Genomic DNA, 18,412 nt, shown 5'->3' on the forward strand with positions numbered 1-18,412 from the left:
ATGACTCAAAAAATCTAAGAGGGAAAGCCAAAGCTATGATGATAGGATCGATATTCAAAATGACCTCAGTGGGATAAAATCTGGGCCGGAACCAATAGATTTAAGAGATAATTGCAAAGTTCTGTACAAGGTTGACAAAGTTCATGGGATAAGTTCATGCTTTGGGGAGCGCTCCACGGGATCCACAATGCAAGGCAGTTCAGGTGATTGGTTGCATGAGCCAGCTGTATCCTGGCTCTTAGGTTATGTTCATTCACTCAGCCAGTGTTTATTGACAGTTTGCCTACTGTGTGTCCAGACACTACAAGGAGCAAAATCCAGCCCTGCTTTGCTTTTTTTTTTTTTTTTTCTGACTATAAGTGGAGGAGGGTTGGGATCTGACTTGGATGGGTGGTGTGTGTGTGTGTGTGTGTGTGTGTGTGTGTGTGTGTGTGTGTGTGTGTGTGTGTGTGTGTGTGTGTGTGTGTGTGTGTGTGTGTGTGTGTGTGTGTGTGTGTGTGTTTATTGGGGCTTGAACTCAGGGCCTCATGCACTCAGGGCCTCATGCCCTTGCTTGGCCTTTTCTGCTTAAGGCAGGTGCTCTACTACTTGAGCCACAGCTCCATTTCTGGCTTTTTGTTGGTTAATTAGAGATGCGAGTTTGATAGACTTTCCTGTTTGGGCTGGCTTTGAACCTCGATCCTCAGATTGCAGCCTCCTGGGTAGATAGGATGACAGGTGTGAGTTACAGCTACCTGGCTCTCTGGTTTTGTTTTTTTGTGGGTTTTTTTTGGGTCCGGTCATGGAGCCTGAACTCTGGGCCTAGGCCCTTTTCCTCAGCTCTTCAGCTCAAGGCTAGCGCTCTACCACTTGGGCCACAGCGCCACTTCCGGCTTTTTTCTTTTTGCTTATGTGGTGCTGAGAAATCGAACCCAGGGCCTCATGCATGCAAGGCAAGCGCTCTACCACTGAGCCACCTTCCCAGCCCCTGGCTTTGGTTTTGAAAGACTCTTTCGGGGTGTTGTGTGGAGACTGATTATAGGGAGCACAAAGAGGAAACAGAGAGACCCATTAGGAGGTCTTGGCACTAGCCAAGTGAGCTGGTGGGGCTTGGGGTCCGGAGGGGCGCGGAGGGCGTGGGATTGCCACCGGAGGCCGCGGAGGGCGGAGCCGGGAGGCAGCCTGGGTGGATGACCCGCCAGGCCGCCCTGTAGAACGCCCGCCCGAGGCCGTTTGGAGCTCGGGAGGGAGCGGGGTCGTGGAGGTCCGGGCTCCAGGCCGAAGCCGGGCGCCCCTGGCTGGAGACGGGCGCTGGGCTCCGCGGAGAGCGCAGCAGCGGGGCCCAGCCCGGCCGGGCGGGAAGTGGGGTCGGGGCCCGGGGCGTCCCGGGACGGCCTCGCGGGCCCCTGGGGCTGACGGACCGGCTCCCGCGGCCCTGTCCGCGATGTGCGGCTTTTCTCGGGCTGGGCTGGGACTGGGCCGGGCCACGTGGGCCGGGCGTCCCGGGAGGTCCGGGGGCGGGGCGACAAGTCTGCGCGGAGGGTCCCGGGGGAGGGGGTCCTGGGATGGGGATCCCGGGGTGGGAGGGGCCCCGGGTGGGGGGTCCTGGAGGAGGGGGATCGCGGGTTGGGGGGGTCCCGGTATGACAGGGATCCCAGGGTGGAGGTCCCGTATGGGAGAGGTCTCGGAGTGGGGTGGGTCCCGGAGGAGGGGGATCCCGGGGTGGGGGGACCCGGGGTAGGGGAGATCCCGGGGTGGGGGGGTCCGGGAGGAGGGGGTTCCTGGAGGAGGGGGGTCTGGGGTGGGGGTTCCTGGAGGAGGGGGGTCCGGGGTGGGGGTTCCTGGAGGAGGGGGGTCCGGGGTGGGGGAGGTACCGGGGTGGGGGGTCCTGGAGGAGGGGGGTCCGGGGGTCCCGGAGGAGGGGGGTCCGGGGTGGGGGGTCCTGGAGGAGGGGGTCCCGGGGTGGGGGGGGTCCTGGAGGAGGGGGGTCCGGGGTGGGGGAGGTACCGGGGTGGGGAGTCCTGGAGGAGGGGGGTCCGGGGGGGTCCTGGAGGAGGGGGGTCCGGGGGGGTCCTGGAGGAGGGGGGTTCGGGGGGTCCCAGAGGAGGGGGGTCCGGGGGGGTCCCGGAGGAGGGGGGTCCGGGGGGTCCCGGAGGAGGGGGGTCCGGGGTGGGGGGTCCTGGAGGAGGGGGTTCCCGGAGGAGGGAGGTCCCGGGGTGGGGGGTCCTGGAGGAGGGGGGTCCCGGGGTGGGGGAGGTCCCGGGGTGGGGGGACTCACGGCCTGGTCCCGGAAGGTCCCTGCGCCCCCCCCCCCCCGCCCGTGCGCCCCCGGAAGGCGGACAGGGAGGCCCGCCTCGGGAGCGCCCCTGGCCGCGGGGCGGGCGCCGGGACCCCGGGGCGGGGCGGGGCGGGGCGGGCTCCGGCCCATGTGACCGCTCACCCCTCCCCGCCCGCAGGTCGGGGGCGGAGGCGACGACGGGGGCGGGGACCTGCGACGGGGACCTGCGATTCGAGTCCAGCGAGCGGAGCGAGCGGAGCCCGTCCGGACCCCGGAGCCCGGAGCCCGACCCCGGCACGGAGCCCGGCCGAGCGCCGATCCGACCCCGGAGCCCGGAGCCCGGCCGAGCGCCGCCCCGGCCGCCATGGCCCGGGCGCGGGGCGCGCTGTGGCCCCCGCCGCCGCCGCCGCCGCTGCTGCTGCTGCTGCTGCTGCCGGCGCTGCTGGCGCTGCCGCCGCCGGCGCGGGCGCTCGGCCCCCGGGTCAGCCTGCCGCTCGGTGAGTGCGGGGCGGGCGGGGGACAAAGGAGGGGCGTGGGCCGCGGGCCCCGGCGAGCGCCTCCTGCTTCCTCCCGCACCCCGGCTTCCGTGCCGTGGGCGCCCCGAGAGCAGAAGCGGGGCGCGCTGGACAATGGACGGCGCGGCCTTCCTCCCCGCGGACGGCGGCCGCGGCCCCGGAGCGCCCGGCCTTCCAGGAGGAGGGAGGCCCCGCGCCGCCGCACCCCGGCAGGTGACCGAGTTCAAGGCCTGCCCCAGCCCCTTAGTGCGCACGGTTCCCTCCCGGTAAGATGGGGTCACCGGGGATGGCCGCGAAGGGGCTGGGGCTCTGCGGGGTGCGGGTGTGTTCAGCTGCAGCCTCTGGGGGGCTGGCGGGGTGCGTGAGCAAGGACAGGGGTCCTGCCCCGCTCCGCGGCCTCGCCCGCTGGGGATGACTCCGGACGCTGGCCCGTCTTCCTCCGTGGGTGGCAGAGGGAGGCAGGGGACGCGGCTCGGGTGGATGCCGCGGCTCGGGTGGACGTTCCACCGTGGACCGGGTAGGGTTTCTCCCAGGGTGCAGGACTGGCAGAAGTGGCTGGCGCTCCGCACAGACTGGCGCGGACACGCAGGCTGCCGTGGGCCCGTGTCACCCCAGCCCTCCTGCCGGGCCTGCAGAGGGGGCGCAAGGGCCCAAAATGCAGTCCGTGTCCCAGGCTTTGGGTCCTGGGTTCTGTGGTCCGGAAGCACAGGGTCCCCTCTTCCTGTTCCAAGGCCCTGGGTTCAGTGGTTCCCAGCGCCCCACACGCAGGACTTGGGAGCACACTGCTGTCTGTGGTGGATTGCTACCGTGCCTCAGTCCCCACCAGTCCTTGAGGGCCCCCCAGGCTCACCTCAGCGCACGGCCCTTGTCGGCTTCCTGCCTTCTCCCAGGGGGGCTTGTTAGATGTTCCTGGCAGCCTGCCTGTCCAGGGCCTCTGGTGACCATAGGATGGGGGGGCCCCCGGGGCCCTTCCCACACAGTCTTCTGAGGGCCACACCCCCTTTCCTGCCACCTGCCTTGCCCTACTCTTGGTCCCCTGGGACACAGATGCTCGAGGACAGTCACTCTGTCTACGGTTTAAAGGTCCCCACAGTGGCATCCAGTCTGTGCTAACTCTGGGGTCCCCCCTGGACAGCACATGCTCCCATGAGCAGCGTGGGAGCCGAGGGGCAGCAGGGCCCCTGTTTGTGGAAGGAGACAGGGCTAGGCGACGTCCCTTGGAAGGAGTGTCTCGGGGGGCAGCGTGGGCCTACGGTTCTCTGCCAGCAGAGTTCCAGGACCAAAATGGGGTGAGGAATGATGAGGACTGTGGGGCACAGTGCCTCCCCACCTGGCCACGTAGGAAGAAAGGAAAAGTGTTCCTCAAGCCCCGCCAAGTTACCCGGTACCCTTGCTGGGGACAGAGGGGCGTTGTTAATGTCTACACCTGGCTTACTCCCGGAACCCCAGCTGCTCAAGAGACTGAGATGTGAAAACTGGGTTTGAACCAGCTTGGGCAGGAAGGCCTGTAATTCTTACTATTAGCCAGCAAAAAGCCAGCAATGGAGCTGTGTCTCAAGTGGAAGAGAACCAGCCTTGAATGAAAAAGCTAAGCGACAGTGCCGCACCCTGAGTTCAAGCCCCAGGACTGACACGAGAAAACAAGATAAGAATTGATCAGAGAGTAGGGAGCTGGGCAGTTGACTGTGTGTCCTCAGGTCCTGAGCTGGTCTCCAGGGTCAGGGCCTCCCTGGGCGCTGGCTGCTGTGTGGTCTCCTCCTCCCGACCCCTGGCCTCCCCCTTGGTGTGGCTGCTGCTTGTCTGGTTGGGTGGCGGGGTTGGAGCGGGTTAGAACGCAGCTGTGGATGCTGAGAGCCTGGCTGGACAGTGGGAGAAAGCATGGGCACTGGGTTCGAGTCTTGGTCTTGCAAGCCATCCTGGTGCATGCCTGACTCCCCACTGGCAGACTTGGCGGGACCCATTGCCCCGCTGCCATGCTGGTCCGCCCCCCCGTGCTGCGTCCCCGGGATGAGGTGCTGGCTTCACGGGTGGCTGAAGCTGCCAGGGCTGCCATCCCCCGTGCCGTGGGGTGCCAGTGGCCCCCCCTCCTGGGGAGCAGGTAGACAAGGGCGCCAAGCGCCGGTAGCATCCCAGCGGGGGCTCCTCGGTTTCACATGCGCCCTGTTGCGGGCTATTGGGATTTGAACTCAAGACCTTGTACTTGCTAGGAAGGCACGCCACCACTCCAGCCCTGCCCCGCGTTCAGATGCCCCCGTTGCCCCCAGAACCTGGTGCACTTACAGAGCCGCACCCCCGCCTCTCCCCGCCCCCTCTGCTGCGCAGAACGCTTGCACACATCTCCTCCAAGCCCGGGTCAGGCGCCCAGCAGCCTTGCTCCTCCCCTTCTCTGGGGTCTCCCTGCTCACTCTTTAACCACCGCCATGACCGGCCTTGCCGTGGGGCTGGTCAGCGCAGCCGTGGAGCCTAGAAGGTAGTGGGGCGGCCGCCGTGGGTTCCGGGGCTGTGTGTCACGTCTGGTCGTGTCCAGGCTGGGGTCCCGGAGGGCAGGAGACTTGCCCCAGTGCATCATGGGAATTCTGCACGTTTCCAACGAGAGGCCCCTGGGTCTTGGTCTCCCGTGGGAGGGGGAAGGCCTGTCCGAGGGCCAGGCACAGGCCGCCAGGTGGGCTTCAGGGAGTGGAGGTGTTTGGCCGTGGGGGGCGATGCCGAGGCTCAGAGAAGCTGATCTGTTTGGTCAGGGGCATCGGCTAGAAAGAGACAGAGCCAGGTGGGGTCCGCGGCTCCCGGCTCAGAACCGCATTCCTCCCAGAACACCAGCCCCGCACATCCACTGTCCAGCTTCGCCCCTCCGTCACGGGCTTGTTATGTAATCGCATCTGGTGAGGAAATCGCTGAGGTCAGCCGTGGACCCGGCCGGGGGGCCAGCCGAGGCCCCGGGGCACGGCCGGCTTGACGAGGCTGGCGAGGTGTGGATGCCCGCCAGCCGGGCCTTCATGTGGCTTCCTGGCGGCTTAGGACATTTTAAGTTAGTGCTGGTGTTTAGAAGCCGGAGCCGCACCGCGCTGGGCCTTCTCCAGGGAGGGGGACGCGGGCTGGGGAGCCGGGTGGCAGCGCGCATTTAAAGAAACTAGTGCTCTTCACCGGCAGGATGTCTCCTGGCTTGGGGGGGGGTGTCCTCAGTGGGCCCAATTTCCTTAGAACGAGTGGAGCCGTCAGGCCGGGCGCGGCTGTGGGAGAGCGTGGTCCTGCAGGTGCAAGGCCGTGGGGTTGCTGCCTCGCACCGCTGTGGGAAGCAAGGAGGGGCGTGGTTGTGCGTGGACCCCTGCACCCGCGTGGGCTCAGGAGGGGCGGAGCTCAGGCCTGAGCGGGCACCAGCCGCACCACCCAGGGCCCACTGGGGGCTCCCCAGGGAGAAGAGGAGGTCCCCGTGGAGGCCGGAGCTTCCGGTTCACCTACAGCCCTCGCTGTGAGTGGCCCTTCCCTGTGGACTCTGCCCGGGGAGGGAGTGGCTGCCACTTCCTGCCCAGTGCTGGACGCGTGTCAGGCCTGGATCTGGTTCACCGCTCACCGTAGCCCAGCCAGCCACTGGAGCTGCCGCTGCTGTGCGTGGACCCTGGGTTCCCAGCCCAGGGTCCTCTGTGGGCGGAAGTGACCGTTGCCCCGCCCCCTTCCTGGCTCCCGTCCGGCTGGGGCTGGCAGAGGCCAGGTCAGCACCCCAAGCCACGCCAGCTGGGCCAGGTGCTGTGGAGCAGAGAAAGGCAGGGCGGGGCTGAGTCACAGTGCCGGGTGGGGACGGCCAAGCCCATCCCGTCCTGACCCAAGCTTCCGGCTGAGTCAGGGAAGGGGCGAGTAGGGGGCCTGATGGGGCTGGGGGCTGAGCGGTTTCCACGTCACTTCTGCTGAGAGCCCACACACCCGGTGGGGCCCCGTAGGGGCTGGGATTACAGGTGTGCCGGGGCCCAGCTCACTCTGGCTCTTGGGGTGAGGCAGCCTCTGGGCGGAGAGGTTTCAGGGCTGCTGGGAAGCCAGCCACAGCCAGGGCGGGCGGCCTCTGTGAAGGCAGAGCTGGAGAGCGAGGGGACAGAGGCCCATGGAGCAGACCGTCCGACCCGAGACTCCGCCAGCCCCCCACAGGGAGCCTGGCACAGAAACGGCTCGCGCCAGCACCTCTGCGCAGAGAGCACACAAGCACGGGCAAGCCTCGCGGATGCACACACACGTGCGTGCGCACGCGCACACACACACGCAGGCAGGCCCAGACAGGACCACGGGCAGACGTCAGCACAGACACCCTGTCACTCTGCAGTGACCCCAGACCCCTGGGAGCTTAGACGGTAACTGCACTCCCACACGGCTGAGCACACACCTGCCCGGACACGCGGCACGTCCCAGAGCCGAGCCGAGCCAGTCCGAGGTGCTCTGAGACCCTGGTGGCCACGCTGGCCCCTCGGCAGCCACACCCAGGCACGCGGGTGGGGAGGCCTCGCTCCCCAGCCACCCCGCCCCTCCGGCTGCTCTGGCCCGGCTGGATTTTCCTGCAGGGTTTTGGGGTTTTGTTTTGGAGCGTGTGCCAGACACCCTGCCAACACGGGATCATGTGCGCAGAGGTGTTTTGAGCGCGGCTGGCGGGCAGTGCAGGTTATTATGTAGATTATTATTTACACTCATAATCTCATTCCTTAACAACCCTGCCAGGTGGTGCTATTATGGTCCCATTTTGCAGATAAGGACACTGAGGCCTTAAGAGGTTGTTTGTCCCCGTGAACTAAAGGTTTCCTTTCTGAGAGGCAGAAGCTGGGCTTGAACTCAAGTCTCTGGCTCTCATGTCCCTTGAAGCCCGTGGGAGCAGCCATTCCTGGTGAATCCAGAAGGCAGGGCTCTTGGTAACCTCACCCTCACACCAGTGGCTTTTTCCTTTTCTCTTTAGCCCCCAGGAGGCTTGGCACTAAATGTACCACTCCTCTCTAGAAGCTGTTTGGATGCTTTATGACCTGCTTTTGTGACTCTTTTCCTCCCTTCTATTTTTTTTTTTTTTTCGGTCGGTTGTGGGGCTTGAACTCTGGGCCTGGGCGCTGTTCCTCTCAGCTCTTCAGCTCAAGGCGAGCACTCTACCCCTTGAGCTACAGCGCCACTTCCAATTTTCTATTGGTTTATTAGAGATAAGAGTCTCACGGACTTTCCTTCCTGGGCTGGCTTTGAACTGTGATTAGCCTCCTGAGTAGCTAGGATTACAGGCATGAGTCCCTAGTCTGTCTGTGCTTCTTTAATGTTTGTGTTTCACTCCTTTCTTTGTTTTTTCTTTTGCCAGTCCTGGGCTTGAACTCAGGGCCTGGATGCTGTCCCTGCGGTTCTTTTGCTCAAAGCTAGCGCTCTACCCCTTGAGCCACAGCGCCACTTCTGGCCTTCTCTGTGTATGTGGTACTGAGCAATCGAACCCAGGGCTTCGTGCATGCTAGGCAAGCACTCCTTTTTTTGTGGGGGGGAGGCGGGGTCTGGTTGTGGGGCCTGAACTCTGGGCCTGGGTGCTGTCCCTCAGCTCTTCAGCTCAAGGTGAGCGCTCTACCCCTAGATCCACAGAGCCATTTCCGGCTTTTTCTGCTTATGTGGTGCTGAGGAATCGAACCCAGGGCCTCATGCATGCAAGGCAAGCGCTCTACCACTGAGCCACCTTCCCAGCCCCACATTCCACTCCTTTCTTTGCTTTGTGTTGTTGCAGGCTGAGGCTCTGTACCAGCACTGGACGTAGGGATACACCTGAACTCATTGGTGTGGCGTTTTGCTGCCTCACCGTCATGCCACTGCTACTTTGATTACCTGGTCACAGTCCACTGGTCCACGAGGCTTTGGCTGGGGGCTGTGCTGTGCGAGTTTCTAGTTTCTCATCAGCTGTTTAGAATTTTTTTTGTTTTTGTTTTTGTTTTGGGTCCAATCATGGGGCCTGAACTCTGGGCCTGGGTGCTGTCCCTCAGCTCTTCAGCTCAAGGCTAGCGCTCTACCACTTGAGCCACAGCGCCACTTCTGGCTTTTTTCTTTTTGCTTATGTGGTGCTGAGGAATCGAACCCAGGGCCTTGAGCATGCAAGGCAAGCGCTCTACCACTGAGCCACCTTCCCAGCTCCAAGCTGTTTAGAATTTTTAAAATAATTTCTCTCCTAACCCAGTAGCTGCTCAGAGCATAAACCGGAGCCGGTGGGTGGCCATTTCATTTGTGTCTACTTCCTGCGCTCTTGATTTCCCTCCACATCCCACCAGCGCAGCCTCCCAGGGAGCGTCCACAGGGGTGAAACCCACCCGTCTTCTCATTTCTCAGTCTCACTTCCCACCAATTTTCCTGTTTATATTTTTCTTTCAGAGTTAAAAGAGTTGAGTTGTATGGGGCTGGGAAAGTGGCTCAGTGGTAGAGCACTTGCCTTGCATGCATGAGGCCCTGGGTTCGATTCCTCAGTGCCACATAAGCAAAAAGAAAAAAGCCGGAAGTGGTGCTGTGGCTCAAGTGGTAGAGCGCTAGCCTTGAGCTGAAGAGCTGAGGGACAGCGCCCAGGCCCAGAGTTCAGACCTCATGACCGGACCCCCCCCCCAAAAAAAGAGTTGTGTTTATTATCTTCTAAACTAAGAAGGTTAAGAGCTGAGTAGGAGATGCTTCATATCTTTCCTTATCAATCAACAGAACACACACACACGTGTGTGTGTGTGTGTGTGTGTGTGTGTGTGTGTTTGTACCAGAGCTTGAATTCAGGGCCTTCCCCTTTTGCTTGGCTTTTTTTCTTCCTCCTTACAGCTTTACTATTTGAGCCACAGCTCCACTTCCAGCTCTTGTTCTGGTGGTTAATTAGAGATAAGTCTCATGGCCTTTCTTGCTTGGGCTGGCTTCGAACACAGATCCTCAGATCTCAGCTCCTGAGTAGCTGGGATGACAAGTGGGAGCCACCCGTGCTTGGCTGAGTTGGCCTCTTGAAGTGTTTGAGGTCCAGAAATGCCGCTCTCCCTTTAAACCCAACTCTTCACCTCCCATTACCTCGCTGACCTTCCTGCCTGCCGCCTGTCCCATTCTAGAGTTTTCTCTAGGTAATATGCGTCCTCCTCTCCCCAGGCTCGGAAGAGCGACCGATCCTCAAATTTGAAGCTGAAAACATCTCCAACTACACAGCCCTTCTGCTCAGCCAGGACGGGGCGACGCTGTACGTGGGCGCCCGGGGTGCCCTCTTTGCGCTCAACAGCAACCTCAGCTTCCTGCCCGGGGGGCCATACCAGGAGGTGAGGGCCCTGGGCGCGCGGGGTGGACGGGAAGGGAGGGGAGGACGCCCTGGCACTCCGACCCTCGGGCCCTTTGCACACGGCCTCCCTCTCCTTCCTTAGCTGCTGTGGCGCGCAGACGCAGAGAGAAAGCAGCAGTGCAGCTTCAAGGGCAAGGACCCCAAGGTGAGCCAGGGCGGGCCGGGTGGGGCCGGGGTGACCCACCAGCCCCTGCCCCGTCTCCTTGTTTCCAGACACCTAAGTGCCATGCGTCCATCAGGCCCCGCTGAGCAGAGGGTAGGAGTTGGGTCTCTCTGCGGATGGCCTGGGCCGGCCGGGGTGTGCTGGGGCCCGAAGGAGGCTGCTGAGCTTCACCTGGTGCTTTTCTCCCCCTCCCCTCCCCTGACCCAGCCCCATTCCCAGAAGCCGCCTGTGCTTGGGGTCAAGATTCAATGTCTTAGCCGGGTGCTGGTGGCTCATGCCTGTCATCCTAGCTACTCAGGAGGCTGAGATCTGAGGATCGCGGTTCAAAGCCAGCCCGGGCAGGAGAGACCGTGAGACTCCTATCTCCAATAAACCACCAGAAAACCGGAAGTGGCGCTGTAGCTCAAGTGGTAGAGCGCTCGCCTTGAGCTGAAGAGCTGAGGGACAGCGCCCAGGCCCAGAGTTCAAGCCCCACGACCGACAAAAAAAAAAAAAAAAGATTCGATGTCTTGACTCTTTTATCCTTCAAACGTCTACAAAACATTCTCTCTTCTCTTCTTTTTTCTTTTGCCAGCCCTGGCACTTGAACTCAAGTCCTGGGCACTGTTCCTGAATAAATGAGTGAATGAATGAGTGAGTGACAGAACCAGAGCTGTGGCTGCTGTTCCCAGATTTCAGTGTCCTGCCCCAGGGCCGAACCTGGGGTTCCTGGGAGGCGCGTGGGGCAGCACCCCCTGGTGGCACACAGGGGCATGACACCCTCTCCCCCTCCCCCCCCCAGCGTGACTGTCAGAATTACATCAAGATCCTGCTGCCCCTGAATCGTACCCACCTGCTCACCTGTGGCACAGCCGCCTTCAGCCCCCTGTGCACCTACATCGTGAGTGCCTGGCCTCCCGAGCTGTTCTTGGTGGAGGGCGGGGCCAGACCCAAGGCTGTTGGGGTCCCCAGGAGCTGGGGTCTCCAGTGGGGTTGAGTGGCACCCAGCCCTGCATGGGGCGCATGAGCACGGTCCTTGCTGGCTGCGCGCCCTGAGCCTCCCGTCTGCCCCCTCCAGAATGTGGCCAACTTCACCCTGGCCCGGGACGCCGTGGGCAACGTGCTTCTGGAGGACGGCAAGGGGCGCTGTCCCTTTGACCCCAATTTCAAGTCGACGGCCCTGGTGGTGGGTGAGTGATGGGAAGTCAGGCGCAGGGCGCGAGGGCCGGGCCTCGGCGGCCCACGGTGAGCTGATCCCGGAGGCCCTGTGCCGAGGTCCTGCTTTGGGCAGGGGGCAGGGGGGCGGGGGTCACCCCAGCCCTGAGCCGGGAGCCGTTCCCACGGGAACGTTTTCTTGGCAGATGGAGAGCTGTACACAGGCACCGTGAGCAGCTTCCAGGGCAACGACCCGGCCATCGCCCGGAGCCAAAGCCCCCGCCCCACCAAGACCGAGAGCTCCCTCAACTGGCTGCAAGGTGAACGCCCGCCTCCCGCTCCCCTGCTCCCCCCCCCAGCCTCTGAGGTTCAGCGCTGACCGCACCCCACCGCTCCACGCAGACCCAGCCTTCGTAGCCTCAGCCCACATCCCCGAGAGCCTGGGCAGCCCTCAGGGCGACGACGACAAGATCTACTTCTTCTTCAGCGAGACCGGCCAGGAGTTTGAGTTCTTTGGGAACACGGTTGTGTCTCGAGTGGCCCGCGTGTGCAAGGTGAGCGGCCCTGGCTCCCGAGGCATGGGGGGTGGGGGTGGGGGGCCAGGCAGCCTCCAGGGCCAGCGGCCCAGCCTCCCCTTGGCTTCTCCTTCTGAAAGCTCTCCCCGTCCCGTTCCCGTCCCGTAGGGCGATGAGGGCGGGGAGCGTGTGCTGCAGCAGCGCTGGACCTCCTTCCTGAAGGCGCAGCTGCTGTGCTCTCGGCCGGAGGACGGCTTCCCCTTCAACGTGCTGCAGGACGTGTTCACGCTCCGGCCCGGCCATGACTGGCGCCGCACGCTCTTCTACGGGGTCTTCACGTCCCAGTGGTGGGTGCCCGCACCGGCTGCAGGGAGGGCCGCGGGCAGCGGGCGCACGCTGGGCCTGGTCTCCCCTGGCCCCGCGCGGCCTCTCCTGGCCCCCGCCTCACCCGGCTGCTTGCCTGCAGGCACAGGGGGCCCGCGGGGGGCTCGGCCGTGTGTGTGTTCAGCATGGAGGACGTGCGCAGGGCCTTTGAAGGCCTCTACAAGAAGGTGAACCGGGAGACGCAGCAGTGGTACACAGAGACTCACCCAGCACCCACACCACGGCCCGGCGCGGTGGGTACCTCCCTGCCCCTGGGTGGGCATGGGGACCCCGGGCCCCATGCCACGCCAGCACCAGCCCTGCCCGGCCCTGGTGGATAACAAGCCACTCAGCCTCCCCGAGGCTTTTCTTCTCTCTAAGATGGGGCGGGAAGAGCCGGGCTTGCTCGTGTGAGCTAGTCCGGGCTAGGCTCGAGTGTTCCCCATCCAGGTGGTTCTGTGACGGCCCCTGCCCACCCCCATGGCCGCTGGGAGCCGGTTATTTGTATGTGCCAGTCCTGGGACTTGAACTCAGGGCCTGGGCACTGTCCCTGAGCTTTTCCTCTCAAAGTAGCGCTCTACCACTTAAAGTACAGCTCACTTCCGGCTTTGTTTTGGTTAATTGGCGGTAAGAGTCTCATGGACTTTCCTCTCTGGGCTGGCTCTGAACTGTGATCCTCAGATCTGAGTAGTTGGGATTACATGTGTGAGTCACAGGCACCGAGCTGTTGGGAGCCGACAGTAAAGCTCTAAGGTCATCGCCCCCTAATTCTGGATTCCCTTTCGTTGCTGGCAGGCTCCAGCACCTAGCTTCATTAATAATTTTATCCAGGGGTTGGGAACATGGCCTAGCATTTGCCAGCATGCATGAAGCCCTGGGTTCGATTCTTCAGTACCACATGCACAGAAAAAGCCAGAGGTGTTCGATTCCTCAGCACCACATAAGCAAAAAGAAAAAAGGCCGGAAGTGGCGCTGTGGCTCAAATGGTAGAGCTCAAATGGTAGCTTTGAGCAAAAGCAGTTCAGGGACAGTGCCCAGGTTCCTGAGTTCAAGTCCCAGGACTGGCAAAATGTATCTATATATACATAGATAGATAAATACGTACATATACATACATATATATGTATGTGTATATATATCTATATCTATATCTATATCTATCTATCTATATATATATATATATATATATCTACAGATATAGATATGCAGGAAAAAAACTGTCCCCGCCCTGCAGGCTAGGCAGGGCCCGCAGACGCCAGGTGGCGCCTTGGGCCCGCAGACCGGGGGCTCACCTCGCTGCGTCTCCTGCAGTGTATCACCAACAGTGCCCGGGAGCGCAAGATCAACTCCTCCCTGCAGCTGCCAGACCGGGTGCTGAACTTCCTCAAGGACCACTTCCTGATGGACGGCCAGGTCCGCAGCCGCACACTGCTGCTGCAGCCTCAGGCCCGCTACCAGCGCGTGGCTGTGCACCGAGTGCCCGGCCTGCACCGCACCTACGACGTCCTCTTCCTGGGCACTGGTGAGCTTCCGCTGCAGACTGTCGCTGACTGGCTGGCGGGGGGGGGGGGCAAGGGGGAGCACGGCAGGTCGGACATGGCCCGAGTCTGAGAACCCGGCCTGTACATGCGCCCTCCAGGTGACGGCCGTCTGCACAAGGCGGTGAGCGTGGGCCCGTCCACACACATCATCGAGGAGCTCCAGATCTTCTCTCCAGGACAGCCTGTGCAAAACCTGCTCCTGGACAGCCACAGGGTGAGGGGACCGGGAAGAGCCCCGCGTCAGGCTAGGGGCCTATGTTTGCACCCGGCAGGGCCCCTCCCCTGCCCGCAGGAAGATGGAGGGTTAACAGAGCTGGGTGCAATCCCAGCTACTCAGGAAGCAGCTGAGGTCCGAGGATTCTGGTTCAGAGCCAGCCCTAGTGGGAAAGTCCGTGACATACTTATCTCCAATAAACCACCAGAGAGCCCGAGCTGTGGTTCAAGCAGTAGAGCAAGGGAAAGCTGGGCGCCAGCGGCTCACGCCTGTCATCCTAGCTACTCAGAAGGCTGAGATCCGAGGATCGCAGTTCAAAGCCAAACCAGGCAGCAAAGTCCATGAGACTCTTATCTCCAATGAACCACCAGAAAACAGGACGTGGCGCTGTGGCCCAAGGGGTAGAGCGCTCGCTGAGAGACAGCGCCCAGGCCCAGAGTTCAAGACCCACAACACACACACACAGAATTGAGGCTCATGCCCAGGTGGTCAGAAAGTGGGGGTGGCAGGGACTTGACAGAGGCCCTCGGGGTGGGCCTGAGAGCCTGGTGCCGGCCCCGCCGGCCGCCCGTGCCCACCCTCCCCATGTCTCGCTCCAGGGGCTGCTGTACGCCTCCTCCCACTCGGGCGTGGTCCAGGTGCCTGTGGCCAACTGCAGCCTCTACTCCACCTGTGGGGACTGCCTCCTCGCCCGAGACCCCTACTGCGCGTGGAGCGGCACCCGCTGCCGGCGTCTCAGCCTGTACCAGCCCGAGCTGGAGTCGCGGTGAGTGCGCCCGTGCACCGCCCCCCCCCCCCCCCAGCTTCTCCAGCCTCTGGACGCTGCCGTTCACACCCACTGACTGCTCGGCGTGATTATTCCTTTTCTAAAAACTTGCTAGTCCCGGGGTTTGAACTCGAGGCCTTGCACTTTCTTGGCCGGCGCTCCGCCTCTTGAGCTATGGCTCCTGCCCTGCATACTTCTTCCTGCGCCCCCTCTCCTCCCAGAAGTCTAGTAGGTCAGTCCCTGCTGCCTTCCCTGCCAGGGTGGGCAGTAGCTGCAGGAGAATGGGAGTTACGCCTGTCATCCTAGCTACCCAGGAGGCTCAGACCTGAGGATCACGGTTCAAAGCCAGCCTGGTGAGGAAGTCCATGAGACTCTTACCTCCAATTAATCACAGAAAAAGCCCGAAGTGGTGCTGTGGCTCAAGTGGTAGAGTGCCAGCCTTGAGCAAAAAGGAGCCCAGGGACAGGGCCCAAGCCCAGAGTTCAAGCCCCAGGACTGGCCAGAAAAACAACAACTACAAGTATGGTGCAGGCCTGTGAGCGCAGCTATGCAAGACACCCGAGACGGAGAACCTCAGTCTGGGCAAAAGCACGAGGCCCTACCTGACATACTCCAGCCCGCTGCAGAAAGGCCAAGCAGGAGTCTGCAGGCAGACCTGAGGCTCTACCACCACGGCCGCGGCCGCCGCAGGCAGACCTGAGGCTCCACCAACATGGCCGTGGCCGCCACCCACAGGCGCAACAAGGCTGTCGGTTCGGGGGCTTTGTGCTTGGCGAAGCTTTCCATTTTCTGAGTGCATTGAGAATTCCCTTTCTTGCCGGGCATTGTGGCATGTGCCTGTCACCCCAGCTATTTGGGAGGGAGGCCATGATTGGGAGGATCGTGGCTCCAGCCCAGCCCAGGCAGGAGAGCTCATGAGACTCCCATCTCAACAGAAGCTAGGCACGGGGCATGCACCTGCCATCCCAGATACAATGGGAAGCAAAAAGTAGGAGGGTCTTTTTGTATCGAGTTACTCAGATGACGACAGACCCAGTTGTTCTGGACTTTATCTGAGGACCTTGTGCATGTGCTGATGACGGTCGAGAACGGGATGGCAGTTGGCTGCAGTAGCAGCGAGTAACGTTCTTCGGCTGGGAGATGTCTTCTCCATCTCCCGCCCACCCACTACGCGAGGCCTGGAGCAGCCTGCGCCTCAGGCCCCTTGCCCGGGTCTGGCTCTCGTGGAGGTGGGAGGGACGCGGCCCGTGGTGCCGCTGGCCTACCCACACTCTCTGGTCCCCAGGCCCTGGGTCCAGGACATCGAGGGGACCAACGCCGAGGAGCTGTGCAACGTTTCCGTAGCCAGGCCAAGGTCTTTCGTGCCAGCAGGTGAGGGGGCCGGGCGCGGGCTGGGCACACGACCCCTTGCAGGCCCGGGTGGGCCTAACGGTCCTCCCTGACCGTCTCCCCCTCCCTCTGCAAGCAAGCCTCTAGAGAGCAAGGCTTGGGACAGTCCCAGGCCCATAGACGACCAGGGGTGCCACTGAGGGATGGGGGAGAGCCAGGACCAGCCCGGACCCCAGCCTCACTCTGCCCTCTGCCTCTGCCATCCACAGGCAAGCCGTGCACGCGGGTTCAGGTCCAGCCCAACACGGTGAACACCCTGGGCTGCCCGCTCCTCTCCAACCTGGCCACCCGCCTGTGGTTGCACAACGGGGCTCCGGTGGACACCTGCGGCTCGTGCCGCGTGCTGCCCAGCGGGGCCCTGCTGCTGGTGGGCGGCGAGCAGGGGCTGGGCACGTTCCAGTGCTGGGCCCTGGAGGGGGGCGTCCGGCAGCTGGTGGCCAGCTACTGCCCCGAGGTGCCAGAGCATGGGGGCGCGGGGCCGGGCGGCAGGGAGCCCGTGGTGATCAGCACGTCCCGCGTGAGCGCGCCGGCCGTGGGCGCGGCGGGCTGGGGCGCGGCCAGGTCCTACTGGACAGAGTTCCTGGTCATGTGCGCGCTCTTCGGGCTGGCCGTGGTGCTCCTGGTGCTCTTCTTCCTCCACCGGTACCGGGGCGGCATGAAAGCCTTCCTGAAGCAGGGGGAGTGTGCCAGCGTGCACCCCAAGAGCCACTCTGTGGCGCTGCCCCCCGAGACCCGGCCGCTCAACGGTGTCGGCCCTCCCAGCCTCCCTCCGGACCACCGGGGCTACCAGGCGCTGTGGGACAGCACCCCCGGACCCCGGGGCCCCCTCGAGTCAGAGAAAAGGCCCCTGAGCGTGCACGACAGCTTCGTGGAGGTGTCCCCCGTGTGTCCCCGGCCCCGCGTCCGCCTGGGCTCCGAGATCCGTGACTCAGTGGTGTGAGCCGGCTTCAGGGGCCCTGGACACACAGAGGGGCCGGCTGGACCCCATTCCTCGGGGGCTCCCCACGGTGCCCCGGGCTTCAGCCCTGCAGCAAGGGCCCCTTGCCACGGCCCTGCTGTCCTGGCCAGAGACGGGGCCAGGACGCTGCTGCTCCCTAAGGAAACTGAGCCCTACATCTGAAGAGCGGAAAATGTGAAGCCCTAGCAGGAGCGCCGGCTGCGCAGCGCCCCTGCCCAACAGGACGCCCCGGCCCACACCACCCGCCCGGCCACTTCCGCCTCCCGCCTTACCCGGTGCCCCCCTGCGCCTGGCCAGGGCCGGGACAGCCGGCCTGCAAGGCACCAGGGCCCAGCCGGCTCTCCCCAGCACCTCAGGGACCAGAGAGAGGCCCAAGAGCCTCACCGCCCAGGACCTTTCCGGCCTGTATCAGGCCGTGGCCACGCGAGGGCAGAGCAGAGCCTGGAGGAGTTCGTGACATGAACACTTGCCCCCAGGGACCCCTGGGAGCCCGTGTCCCCTTCCCCCCATCTCCCCACCCGGACACCCCAGCTGCACCTCTACTTCTGTCCGTCACCCCTCACCTGTCTCCACTGTAAGGGATACCGACCCACACTGCCCGCCCCAGAGCCCTCCATCTGGGTTTTATATTTTTTTAAGATGCACTTTACTTTTTTTTTTTTTTTTTTTTTTTAATAAATGTTGAGTTAAATGTGTAGTCATGCCCCTCCTGCGAAAAGACTTCTGCTTTTTTTTTTTCGGTTGTGGGGCGGCTTGGGCGCTGTTCCTCAGCTCTTCAGCTCAAGGCGAGTGCTCTACCGCTTGAGCCACAGCGCCACTTCTGCTTTGCTAGTGGTTTATTGGAAATAAGTCTCACAGACTTTCCTGCCGGGGCTGGCTTTGAACTAAATTCTCAGATCTGTTTCTTGAGTAGCTAGGATGACAGGTGTGAGCCCCCGGTGCCCAGCTGACTTCTGCTTCTTGAGTTTGGTGTTTCTGGGGGTGCCAGGCCTCCTCTTCTCTGGGGCCAGGGAGTTGGGAGCAGCTGGCCAGCAAGCAGCTGGGGGAGCTCGGTCACTGTAGGCAGGGGTCACCCCGCTTACCACAGCCCCTTACTCTGTGTTCGGGTCAGGTCAGCCAGGGAGGGCAGAGGTTTGTTTTCTGTGTGTGCGGATGCTGGGGCTTGAGCTTGGATGACAGTCTCACTGACTTTCCTGCCGGGGCTGACTTTGAACTGCAGTCCTTAGATCTCAGCCTCCCCTTGCCCTCCGGTAGCTAGGATTATAGGTGTGAGCCCCCCGCGCCCCCAGCTGAGTTCTGGTCTCCATAATTTTTAATTTCTCAA

The 18,412-nt window shown here is 62.7% G+C and overlaps 1 protein-coding gene across 1 annotated transcript; it reads left to right on the plus strand.

The window, feature by feature from the left end:
- Positions 1 to 2,554: 2,554 nt before the first annotated feature.
- Positions 2,555 to 17,785, plus strand: Sema4b (semaphorin 4B). The gene is made up of 14 exons (XM_070043276.1): positions 2,555 to 2,754; positions 9,862 to 10,025; positions 10,128 to 10,190; positions 10,990 to 11,088; positions 11,266 to 11,377; positions 11,549 to 11,662; positions 11,745 to 11,896; positions 12,026 to 12,204; positions 12,324 to 12,474; positions 13,532 to 13,742; positions 13,860 to 13,975; positions 14,575 to 14,741; positions 16,027 to 16,112; positions 16,340 to 17,785. The coding sequence occupies exons 1-14, from the start codon at positions 2,622 to 2,624 to the stop codon at positions 17,068 to 17,070; spliced, it is 2,478 nt and encodes an 825-aa protein (XP_069899377.1). The 5' UTR covers positions 2,555 to 2,621; the 3' UTR covers positions 17,071 to 17,785.
- Positions 17,786 to 18,412: the final 627 nt, after the last annotated feature.

This window comes from Dipodomys merriami, unplaced genomic scaffold, assembly GCF_024711535.1.
Source record: "Dipodomys merriami isolate MVZ:Mamm:240054 unplaced genomic scaffold, mDipMer1.0.p SCAF_33, whole genome shotgun sequence".
Classification (NCBI taxonomy): Eukaryota; Metazoa; Chordata; class Mammalia; order Rodentia; family Heteromyidae; genus Dipodomys; species Dipodomys merriami.

What these genes read in the sequence shown, in the direction of transcription:
- Sema4b (XM_070043276.1), top strand. Translation starts at nt 2,622, where the DNA reads ATGGCCCGGGCGCGGGGCGCGCTGTGGCCCCCGCCGCCGCCGCCGCCG. An exon ending in CCGGGTCAGCCTGCCGCTCG is followed by an intron (nt 2,755 to 9,861) that starts GTGAGTGCGGGG and finishes TCCTCTCCCCAG; the next exon opens with GCTCGGAAGAGCGACCGATC. An exon ending in GCCCCCTGTGCACCTACATC is followed by an intron (nt 11,089 to 11,265) that starts GTGAGTGCCTGG and finishes TGCCCCCTCCAG; the next exon opens with AATGTGGCCAACTTCACCCT.